The 10,856-nt window shown below is 52.0% G+C and overlaps 1 protein-coding gene across 1 annotated transcript; it reads right to left on the bottom strand.

The window, feature by feature from the left end:
* Positions 1-7,461: 7,461 nt before the first annotated feature.
* On the bottom strand, positions 7,462-9,355 carry LOC118701831 (transcription factor SOX-17-like). The gene is made up of 2 exons (XM_036406760.2): positions 9,042-9,355; positions 7,462-8,765 (listed from the first exon to the last, which is right to left on the bottom strand). Exons 1-2 carry the CDS (start codon positions 9,334-9,336, stop codon positions 7,816-7,818), a joined length of 1,245 nt encoding a protein of 414 aa, XP_036262653.1. The 5' UTR covers positions 9,337-9,355; the 3' UTR covers positions 7,462-7,815.
* Between the last annotated feature and the right edge of the window lie 1,501 nt (positions 9,356-10,856).

Here is a 10,856-nt window from a genome sequence, read left to right as displayed (position 1 = left end):
CTCGCACCGCACCGGACGGGACGGGACGGGACGCGCTGCCGAGCGCCGCCAAAGCCGGCAGCTGCGGCCAAAGCCCACACGACACCCTCGGCACTCGGAGCCCGCTCGCTGCTGCCAGAGCCCGGCCCGGCCCGGCCCTATTTCAGCCGCGGCGCGGCCAATGGGGCGGCGGGGGCGGGCGCGCAGCCGGACGGCGGCCGTGGCTCCCGCGGCGCTGCCCCGCGGGGCGGCCCCCGAGGCTCCTCCCGGCCCGGCCCGGCCCGGCACCTGAGCGCATCGCGGGCCCCGCCGCGGCCAGCGCTGCCCCCGCCCCCGCGGGGGGACCCTGCCGGCTGTGCCTCGGGGCACCGGCAGCGCCACCGGCATCAGCCCTGCCCTCCGCAAGGGCCGCGCAGAGCGGCCCACGGGGCCGGGCGCTAAGGGACATCCCTGAGCGCAGCTGATACGAAAGAGGGGAAAGGGACAGAGTATTTACAGTTGTGCCGAGATATCCTGTAACACTCTGAGAGGCACAAGCGGCTTCTCCTGCAGGCAGATTTGGGGTGTATGTTGGGATAATAGGTCATATGATCATCTGTGCATCACACTTCAGCCTCTTACCCTCTAGCGCTACCTGAGCAGGTCCAAGCCGCCCCCGCTGCTCCTGCTCTGCCCCCTTCCCCCGCAACCAACTGCTCCGACGGAGCGGTGCGGGAATGCTTCGCTGCATCCGCGCTTTCAGCTATGGCGAGACAAGTTCCACGAACCGAGACAGATTTTTTCCCTTCTGGCTGTCCCTGTCACTGCCTCGCAGGATCCCCTTGCCGTCAGCTGTCTGTGCTTTGACTCCTTGGCAAGTTGGTTTTATTAAATCACGACGTATTCAAAATTAAGCGACCCTCATTTTATCGGAATATATAGGGAAGTTGTAAAGACAATACTGTTTGTTTTTCCTAAGAATAGGTGATGGATTCGAGGCGGTTTAAATTATTTTTACAACTCTCCTACTGCCATCGTATTGAGAGCAGTCTTGATAAATGGGACGTTCTCATAAAGTGTAATAGTTCTTCCCATTTCGATTTTCTAATATTCGGTCGTATTTTCAATATACCAACAAGCTTATTTTTCAAAGCGTACTTCGGAAGATGTGTTAGCAGTGCCATATGTCATACAGCATGAGTGCAGAGAACGTTTGCCTAAAAACGAGCAGTCGAGCGTCTTGCAAACCTTGGCACGACCTGGGATGCCTTTTTTGGCTCTTTTTCTTGTGCTCCGGAATAACTGGACAAGCTGAAGGGCACATCTGTGCCTTGATACGTGAGATCGCGTCTTATCTGAATAGAAAAGGCGTGAAGTTACAGGCGATTAAAAAACCGTTGAATAAATCCTGCCCTCATTAATGAAGTTTGCCGGTCATTAACGCCCTTTTTCCCCCACCTCCACTGAGGCGCGCTTTTCCTTGACAGCCTATTTCCACCAGGTATGTGCGGTGGCCGGGCCGGGCTCCCTCCAGGCACCGCGGTAAATCCCGGGTGGCGAGCGGGAGCGGGAGCACTCCCGACAGATTCCTGCTGTCGGGGAACCCCAGTCTGCTCTCCAGCGACGGACATGGGAATTATTGAAATCATCGTACAATTTCTTTCATGGTACCCCTGTGTTCCTGTTTTGCTTGAAGTCGAGAGTATAACATTCTGTGTTAGTTCTTCACCAAGAGACACACTAGCACGAGTTACTTGGAGTCCTTCATCTTCCTCATAAGTTTGGAACCCGGAAAAGCGAATTTAAATGCCTGCAGGCTGGGAAAGGTTCGGGGGGCAGAATACCTACCTGGGAAACAGTCCATTGGTAATGGTAATGATGTCAGACCAAGTTTGAAATAATTGCTTTTGGGCAGAAGATTGCTGAATATATTTTTATATAAACCCTTTAAAATGCAGGACGTAATCATAGACTAGTTTGGGTTGGAAGGGACTTTAAAAATCATCTAATTCCAACCCTCTCCCATGGGCAGGAGCACCTTCCACTAGACCAGGTTGCTCAAAGCCCCATCCAACCTGGCTTTGAACACTTCCAAGGATGGGGTGTCCACCCCCTCTCTGGGCAATCTGTTCCAGTGTTTTACCACCCTCGTTGTAACCTTGTTTCCTTCCTTCTAGCATATCTAAAAGGATCCTCTTTTAGTGTAAAACTATTTTCCTGTGTCCTATCCCAACACAGAATAGCTTCCCTGCTCTGTTTTTTAACACACACACATACACACAATATGAAAGAGGATCACTTATGTTCCTTGGGCTCATACTTTAAATTTCCCTAGGCTAAAAACTAGGCAGCTAGTTAACTTGGAGTAGTTATTTTTGAGGAAATATTGACATTCTCAAGGACAGGGACAACTGGACCTGTCTTACAAGTCTGCATTGCTTTTAGCGGGCTGTCTTTGAGCCTGGAGCCGCTTTGCTGCCCCCATTCGCCTGTGTCTCCCCAGTGCGCCCCACTGCACTGTGCTGCGCTACAGAGGGGCCACCGGCGGACTTGCCCACCCCAGAGGCTGCCGGGCGGGGGCTCAGGGCGGCGGGTTGGATGCTCCACCAGGGGCTGAGCCCCCCGTACCAGCCGGGGCAGCCTGGGAACTGGTGCCCGCTGTCCCTGCTCCGTGCACGCTGGGCACTAGTGCTGAATATGGAAGGAGACACCCGACCTCCCGAGTTTGCCTTAGGTTTTCTTCAGCAGGCACGAAATGGGGCAATTCCCAGCTGAGCAGGTAACCGGGTCACAGCTGACCGGCCGGCGAGCGGGATCACGGGGCCACAAGGATTGCACCCCGCAATTCGTGCAGTCACACCACGTAACAACTCGATGGCATGAGTTCATCGGGCTTGTCACCTGAAGCAGCTCTACCCATCCATCACCATCAGCAGCTCCCCTGAGTACGAGTGACTTCCGAGCAGCAAAAATAGAGATTCAGCAGCACACATGAGGAGGAAAAAAAAAAAAAAAAAAAAAAAAAAAAAGGAGCCTTAGAAACGAGTTCAAATAAATACAAGCATATAATGGCTAAACCAGATCTTCAACCTTGGGGCGTCACAAGCACCTATGGGACCCTGTAATCCAGAACAGGAACAGATTGAGGGTTAGTGTTAAGATCAGCGACGTCCGGGTGGCCTTGCAACACTCGAAGCAGGGAAGGGAAACAAATAACCTACCCCTTTCTCTGCAAATGCGTTCATAGCCTGTCATTTTGCAGTGCAGAAAGTGCAATAATTTTCTTTCTTTTCTTTAGAAGGTGTGGACTTGGACAGTTTTTTCATAGCGCAACAGGCAAAACCTGGGATAAACCTGGGATAGGTTTTGCAGCATCCAAAGCAGAGAAAAGTCAGATGTCATCAGGAACAAAGGGATTTATTTAGCATTTGAGCTAAGACAAGATTCATATCTTAGGTGAAGTCTCTGTATGTATGTGACAGACCTTCTGAGTTAATAATTCAGTTAATAAATCAGTTAATAATAAAATAATAAAATACTAAAATATAGCAGTCTGCGAGAAGCCTTGGATGATCATCACACTCTCTTAGACGCACAGACAGCTAAGAGAGAGTCTGTTTTTAAGAGCCTCTGTCCAAACACAGAGAAGGTGAAAGAAATTCCTATTTTTGTAGACGGAAATCTGAAGCGAGCGACTGAACTCTGATCTCGGGAGCATTTAATTAGTCAACACATTACTTGACTGTTTAACGTTAAGCAAATGTGGCTGTGTAATTACTGGGTTTCACAGTTCTGTCGGTCCCGCTCGTCCCTCGGCGCAGCAGCGATAAGTGCGGTCAGCCAGGTGATGCACGCTAATGTCGCTTGTCACAAGGCTGCGAATGGCCCGTCCCTGCCGCCCACCCAGCTGTGCCCGGGCACTGGCCCCTCATCCCGTGCTGGCATCCCAACACTTGCCAGGGGCTTCTCTCGTCCTTCTCAGGAGGGCCTGGGAGAGGATTTCCTACAACACAGGAATAGGGTTGCCACATAAGTAGACTAAATTTGTGTAAAAGGAGAAATTCGTCGGAAGTATTGCTGCTAATGTCTTCTAGCGATTACTGTCTTTGTAGCTGGAAAAGCACACAGCTACAGAAATGGGCAGAAATCTGCTATGTTAATATGGAGTTTGGTTTTTGTGGTTTGTTGTTGTTGTTTTGGGGTTTTTTTGGTGTTTTGGGTGGGCGGTTTTTTGGGGTTTTTGGGTTTTTTTGTTTGTTTTTTGTTTTGTTTTTGTTTGTTTGTTTGTTTGGTTTTTTTTGGTTTTTTAAGAGCACAAAACCACTGCTTCTGGACATTTCCAGCTCCTCTGCTTTAACAAGTGTGTTGTGATTTTGACCTCCTGGCTTTCCTGCCACCTGCCCTGCGTGGACGAACCTTAAGCTGACTTTAATTTAGTACCTTGGCCTGAAGTTCCCTTTTTTGCTCATTAGGCCCACTTGCTTTTCTATCCATATACTTCAGCACACATAGACACACACACACACAAAAGCCATCAAAAAAATTAATAACACAAAAGAATCCAACCAACCAAACAAACAAACAAACAAACAAATTAATACCACCAAACACCCACACAAACGAACCAACTCGTTCAGAAATAAAACAACAAACCAAACTCTTCCAGCTGCAATGTAACACCAACATAAGGGACTTGACTGTGTTAAGAAAAATGGAAATGTTACTAGGGATTTGTTGCGAATCAATGAGAGAGGGACAGAAAAAACCCAAAACCAAACAAGACAAAGAGCTGAATACCTTTTGGGCTTTGGGGCATAAATGATCTCTGTGAACTTCAGAGAGCACTCACCATTGCTGTAGGAAGGGGCTGGAAGGCGCTGCCCAGGTAATGGCGTTGTTTAACTGGAGAAAGAATTTGGGTAAGGTTAGAGAGGTTTTGCAGGTGCCACCCTGTCGTTGTGGTTTACTTTTGTGGAGTAAACCAGAAGCGCTGCTTCCAGGGCGCGAATTGCCCTGTGTGCAGTGCCGGGATCGGCATTGTGGCAGTGACAGACCCCGACTCTGCCTGAAGAGTGCGGCCAGGAGCCACCTCGGTGTCTCTCACACACTTGAAGCTTTCTCCACAGTCCCCCGGGGCACACAGCAACTGCTTTCACCGCCTGACAGCGAGAACCTTGATGCAGAAAGCTCTCGAGAAAAAAAAAATATTAATCACTTCGGAGTTTTTCTTTTAATGTGCCTATTGTGATAGGCGCTCATAGGGCGTGGGGAAGGTTTAATCTTTCAAAAGGGCTACAGGACAAATTTGGGTGTCTGTCGCTTAGAATCAGAAAGTCAAGATGCTTTGAGGAAAACAGGGCTTGGACGGAGATTCAGAATATTTTGCTTCATGCATATTGGCAGTGCATAAATCTGCCACGTTTCAGACATTTTAAAGAAGTTTCAGATCGTTCTTCTCATAGGGCAGGGCTAAAAGAAGAGCTACACATCCGGCTACATACAGGGAAATAATGCTTCTTAGATCTGAGTCTGCAAAAGCTCTGTGAAAAGGGTTGCTGGAAGATCTGCCACACCTTCACTGCACACAGTTCGACACACTCCTGTGGTGTGTTGGACTGTTGTGTGGGCCAACACTCTTACTGAAACCGGTGTATTTATTTCAATTTTGTGTCATTCCATTCCAAAAAAAGAAGAGAGAAGAGAAGAGAAGAGAAGAGAAGAGAAGAGAAGAGAAGAGAAGAGAAGAGAAGAGAAGAGAAGAGAAGAGAAGAGAGAGAAGAGTTTTCAACCTTTATTATGAGCCACTTACAGTTTCAAGACTGCTTCAGGCTTCAGCTGTCTGACAAGTTGGGGTGAAGGACAGAAGAGAGGAGCAAAACCTGTATCTAAAGGAAAAATGAAAAGAAATGGTGACTGAAGTTATGAAAAGGTTATTGTGATTTATTTCCCAAACCAGGTCAAAGTAATTTTTCACACAGAAAGCTGTGAACCTGTGTGAAAAGGACAAAATTATTTTAATCCTGTAAGTTTAAATACCATAATAAAAGGAAAACTCCACCAAACAAGAAATCATCTCTCATGCACATTTGTTTCCTGGGTTTACGTATCTATGTTTTAAACATGTAATGTTTTTGGGGGGGGGGGGGGTTCCAAATTAAAACATCAAGAAAACACATTATCTCCTTGTTCTGAAGTATCACCTATTTCAGAATTACATAATTTTTCTCACGTACAGTTGGGAGAGGAGTAAAGAGAATGACAGGATGATATTTTAGGTATACTTCTTAGAATTGAAGACTGTTTGAAAAGTAAAATGGGAAGATGAAGAAACTAGAGAGTAGAGTATTTTACTAAATATTAAGGGTCTGAATGCCTTTTGATTCAAGACTCAGTAATAGTGCACAATTACTAAGTCGATTTTTGCCGAGGAGGCTGCTCTCAAATCTCATAGATTGAGGCAGTTTGCATCTATTTTATCTTTCACGGGTACAAACATAAGTCTCTTTAATTGCGATTTGAAAACGGACCCAATTGAATTTCCCGTCCTCGTGGAAGATAGGCTAATCAGTGGGCAAGTCTGCCACTTCAGGCCCCTGCCCCCTCCTCCCCGGTGCTCAGCTCCACAGCTTTATCTTGGGAAGCAAACGACCCACATGACTGTTACCTCCTCCCCCCGATTTAAGCAATAAACATAATTAATTTATCAGTCCCATCCCAGAGCCTGACTCAGTACTACCATCTAAATAAAAAGATCTTTTTTTTTCCCACCCAAATTTAATTACAGGGTGCCCATTTCTCAAGCATGGAAATATTTCTATCTCTAGACGCGTTGACATCGACGGAGGGATTTCTTTAAGAGAGGAAAGGTGAGGTTCTGGGAGGTAGGGATGAAGGTGCCGCTGTGGCAGAGTGCCGAGTGGGCTGCTCCCGGCCGGCCTCCCCCTTTGGAGGCTCGTGTCGTAATTTTTCACTTACTTTGAATCCTGATTTACAGCTCTTGATCTGCGCAGCGGAGATCGGATACACCGCCAGCCCCCCCGCCCCGGCGCAGCAAGGCAGCCACGGCGGCACGAAAGACAATCTGCTCCAGGAGCTGCTTAAACCAGCTCCTATCCACCCGTCCCATCAAAGCATCCCTGTTTCCATTGAAAACGGAGCAAACCCTAACCTACTACAGCAGGCACTTACCTAGAGATTTTTAACACTTGAAACGTAAAGTGGGTCTTTTTTTTTTTTTTTTTTAATCAATCATATTAACTGGCTCTATAAGAAAGCACCAAGGAAGTGGAGAAAAGAAAATAAACCAAGTGCCGGGAGTAGGCAGTTATGGAAGGCTTAAAATTTTTGTCCAGGTGAAGCAGGAGAAACATAGGAAGACTGTCTATGGAAAGTGTGAGAGGACCTAATGCATAGTGCACGGGACACTCACAATAGTTTGAAAGGCAGTAACAACCAATTACAAAGGACGATAAGACCTCTTGGAGGAGTTATCAGAGACCAGTTTTATTATTTTCCCTTTATTGTAAAAGTGCAAAATCATTCTGTACAAATCCATCATATAAAACACAGCATTCTGTAAAACATACAAAAGCATATGGATCTCTAACAAGATCACAGAAATTATATTCTCTGTGTGCCCCAGTATCATCATTCCATCGCAGCAACAGTTTCAGATGTCACAGTCAGACAGTGATGGTAAGACCAGCACCACCTGGACAGCGAGATGGCACATCACCTTTTAAACCTCGAGTAGGTCACAGATACCCTGTCAGTTCTCAAGATTCAAATAAATTACATAAATAGGAGCGGGGCCGGGCGCCTCCGTGCCAGTGTCCGTGCCGGGCCCCAGCGAGCCCCTCACAAGTCGGGGTAGCCGCAGTAGTAGACGGCGCTGCTGGCGTCCGACACGGCCGACGAGATGGGAGCCGCGGCCTCGGGCGCCGACAGCGCGGCCGCCTCGTGGCCGCCGTAGGGCAGCCCCAGCTCGGGCTTGCAGGCGAAGCGCAGGTACTGCTCGAACTCCGTGCGGTCCACCTCGCCCAGCAGCTCCTCCGGCCGCAGCTGCTCCAGCTGCTCCCGGCACGGCGCCGACTCCGGCGGCGGCGACGGCTGCCCCACGGCGCCCGGAGGCAGCGGCGGGCCGCGCCCCGCTCCCGGCGGCTGGCACTGCCCGTAGTAGGCGTGCAGCGGCGCCGGGCAGCCCAGCAGCCCCTGCAGCGACCCGCCCGCGCCCAGCGCCTCCCCGGGCGCCAGGTGCCGCCGCAGCGACGCGCCCGACGGGCTCTCGGACGCCGCTGCTGCTGCTGCTGCTGCCGCCGGGTACTCGGCGGCCGCCGGGTGCGGGCCGTAGCCGTAGGGCACCAGCGCGCACTCCTCCTGCAGCCCCGCCGCGAAGAAGGACGCCTCGCTCTCCGCCGCGTCCAGCGGCGACGGGTCCGGCGTCGGCAGGCCGTAGCCGTCGAACGCGGCGCCCAGCGGCGGACAGTCCCGGTAGTGGCCCGCGCCCGCCGCCGCGTAGCCCTGCTCGCCGTACGCCAGTCCCAGGCCCTCCACGCACATCCTGCCGCCGCCGCCGCCGCCGGACACCTCGCTGCCCAGCCCGGGCCCCGCCGCCGCCGCCGCCGCCGCCTCGGCCAGGCCGTGCTGCAGGAAGCCGCTCTCCACCCGCTTCAGGCGCTTCACCTGCTTCCGCCGCCGCGGCCGGTACTTGTAGTTCGGGTGGTCCTGCATGTGCTGCACCCGCAGCCGCTCCGCCTCCTCCACGAACGGACGCTTCTCCGACAGCGACAGCGCCTTCCACGATTTACCTGCACCCACCGACACCGTCAGACCGCCCGCTCACCCTGCGGCACCCACGCCCGCTCCCGGCCACACCGACACCGCCCCCGCAGTCCGCAGCCCCGCCGTGCCCGATCCTCGCTCGCCCTCGGACGCGACCGCCACGCCGGGGACCCCGGCCCGACGGCCCACGGATCCCCCCGCTCGCCGCCCACAGCCCCGACCCTGAGCTTCCCCGGGCTCCCCGCTCTCCCGGATCCGCCCCACGGGACCCCGCGCCCGCCCGCGCTCGCTCGCTCGCTCACCCAGCATCTTGCTGAGCTCGGCGTTGTGCAGGTCCGGGTTCTGCTGCGCCAGCCGCTTGCGCTCGTCCTTCGCCCACACCATGAAGGCGTTCATGGGACGCCGGATCCGCGCCTCGCCCTTGCTCCGGCCGCCCGACGGCCCCGACGCCGCCGCGCCGCCCTTCGCCTTCGCCTCGCCCAGCGGGCTCAGCGCCTCTGCCGCCCACGGGCACATGGCCGGCATCATGATGGGCAGCGAGCACCGCCCCTGCACCTGGTCGTCGCTGCTGGCGTAGCCCGCATCGGGGCTGCTCATCTCGCACCGCACCGGACTGGACGGGACGGGACGGGACGCGCTGCCGAGCGCCGCCAAAGCCGGCAGCTGCGGCCAAAGCCCACACGACACCCTCGGCACTCGGAGCCCGCTCGCTGCTGCCAGAGCCCGGCCCGGCCCGGCCCTATTTCAGCCGCGGCGCGGCCAATGGGGCGGCGGGGGCGGGCGCGCAGCCGGACGGCGGCCGTGGCTCCCGCGGCGCTGCCCCGCGGGGCGGCCCCCGAGGCTCCTCCCGGCCCGGCCCGGCCCGGCCCGGCCCGGCACCTGAGCGCATCGCGGGCCCCGCCGCGGCCAGCGCTGCCCCCGCCCCCGCGGGGGGACCCTGCCGGCTGTGCCTCGGGGCACCGGCAGCGCCACCGGCATCAGCCCTGCCCTCCGCAAGGGCCGCGCAGAGCGGCCCACGGGGCCGGGCGCTAAGGGACATCCCTGAGCGCAGCTGATACGAAAGAGGGGAACGGGACAGAGTATTTCCAGTAGTATATCCTGTAACACTCTGAGAGGCACAAGCGGCTTCTCCTGCAGGCAGATTTGGGATGTAGCTTGGTAATGGGAAGACATGTCATCATCTCTGCTTTGCACTTCAGCTTCTTACCCTCTAGCGCTACCTGAGCATATTTCTCCTTGTAAGCCTATGAAAGAGCTCAGCTCCCCGGACAGCAGGATGCTGAACCCATAGTAAACCCTATGATACATATCCTCTCTCTTTTTTTCATACTTCCTAATACAGTTATTCAGTGTCTGCCAAAAGCATAAATATTCCTTGTAATTATTATTAATACGTTGAACTTTGCAGTACTCATTTCTTGTGGCATTACGTTATCAGGATTTCTCTGATTTGCCCAAATAAATAAACTGTAATTACGAACTGATGTTTGAAAAATGTCCATAGCTTCAGAATAAATAGAATTTTATCTCAGCACCTTTTATGGTCTCCTTTGGCATACAAACTAATGTAGAATACGGAGTTTTCATGGACCTTGGTTAATATTTGCATTGTTATGTGGTGCTATTAAATGCATCAATGCTTATTTGAGAAACTGCTCAGCTTTAAACTGAAGATCAAAGGGGTTTGTTTTGTTAAGGACACCTTTGTTTGGGTAGCCACTTTGATCAAATAAACCAATATTGTGAGAATTCTCGCTGAAATTAAATGAATGAAGTCAGAATAACCATTAACGTATTCTAACATTGAATTTCCTGTTTCGCACAACGTAAAGCTTGCTCCTTTACACTTGACGGACAGATGCTTTAAAAAGAAGAGATCGCAGTAGCAGAGCTGCCAGGGACTTACACAGGTGAAGAAAATTTCCCAGACATTTTTATATTTAGCTTCCTGCTCCCTACAGCTTTTTAGAGATTATAAACCAGCTATATGTTTCCAACATAATAGTATAGCATATTTTCCCTGTTGCAAGTATAGCATATTTATCCCTGTTGCAAAACTATTACCAAAAGACTGATATCTGCCTAAACCAAACCAAAAAGTTTTCATTTTCTTTTCC

This window comes from Molothrus ater, chromosome 1 (genome assembly GCF_012460135.2).
Source record: "Molothrus ater isolate BHLD 08-10-18 breed brown headed cowbird chromosome 1, BPBGC_Mater_1.1, whole genome shotgun sequence".
Lineage (NCBI taxonomy): Eukaryota > Metazoa > Chordata > Aves > Passeriformes > Icteridae > Molothrus > Molothrus ater.
Note: the sequence above shows the minus strand (reverse complement) of the source record. Positions and strands in the feature narration are given on the sequence as shown.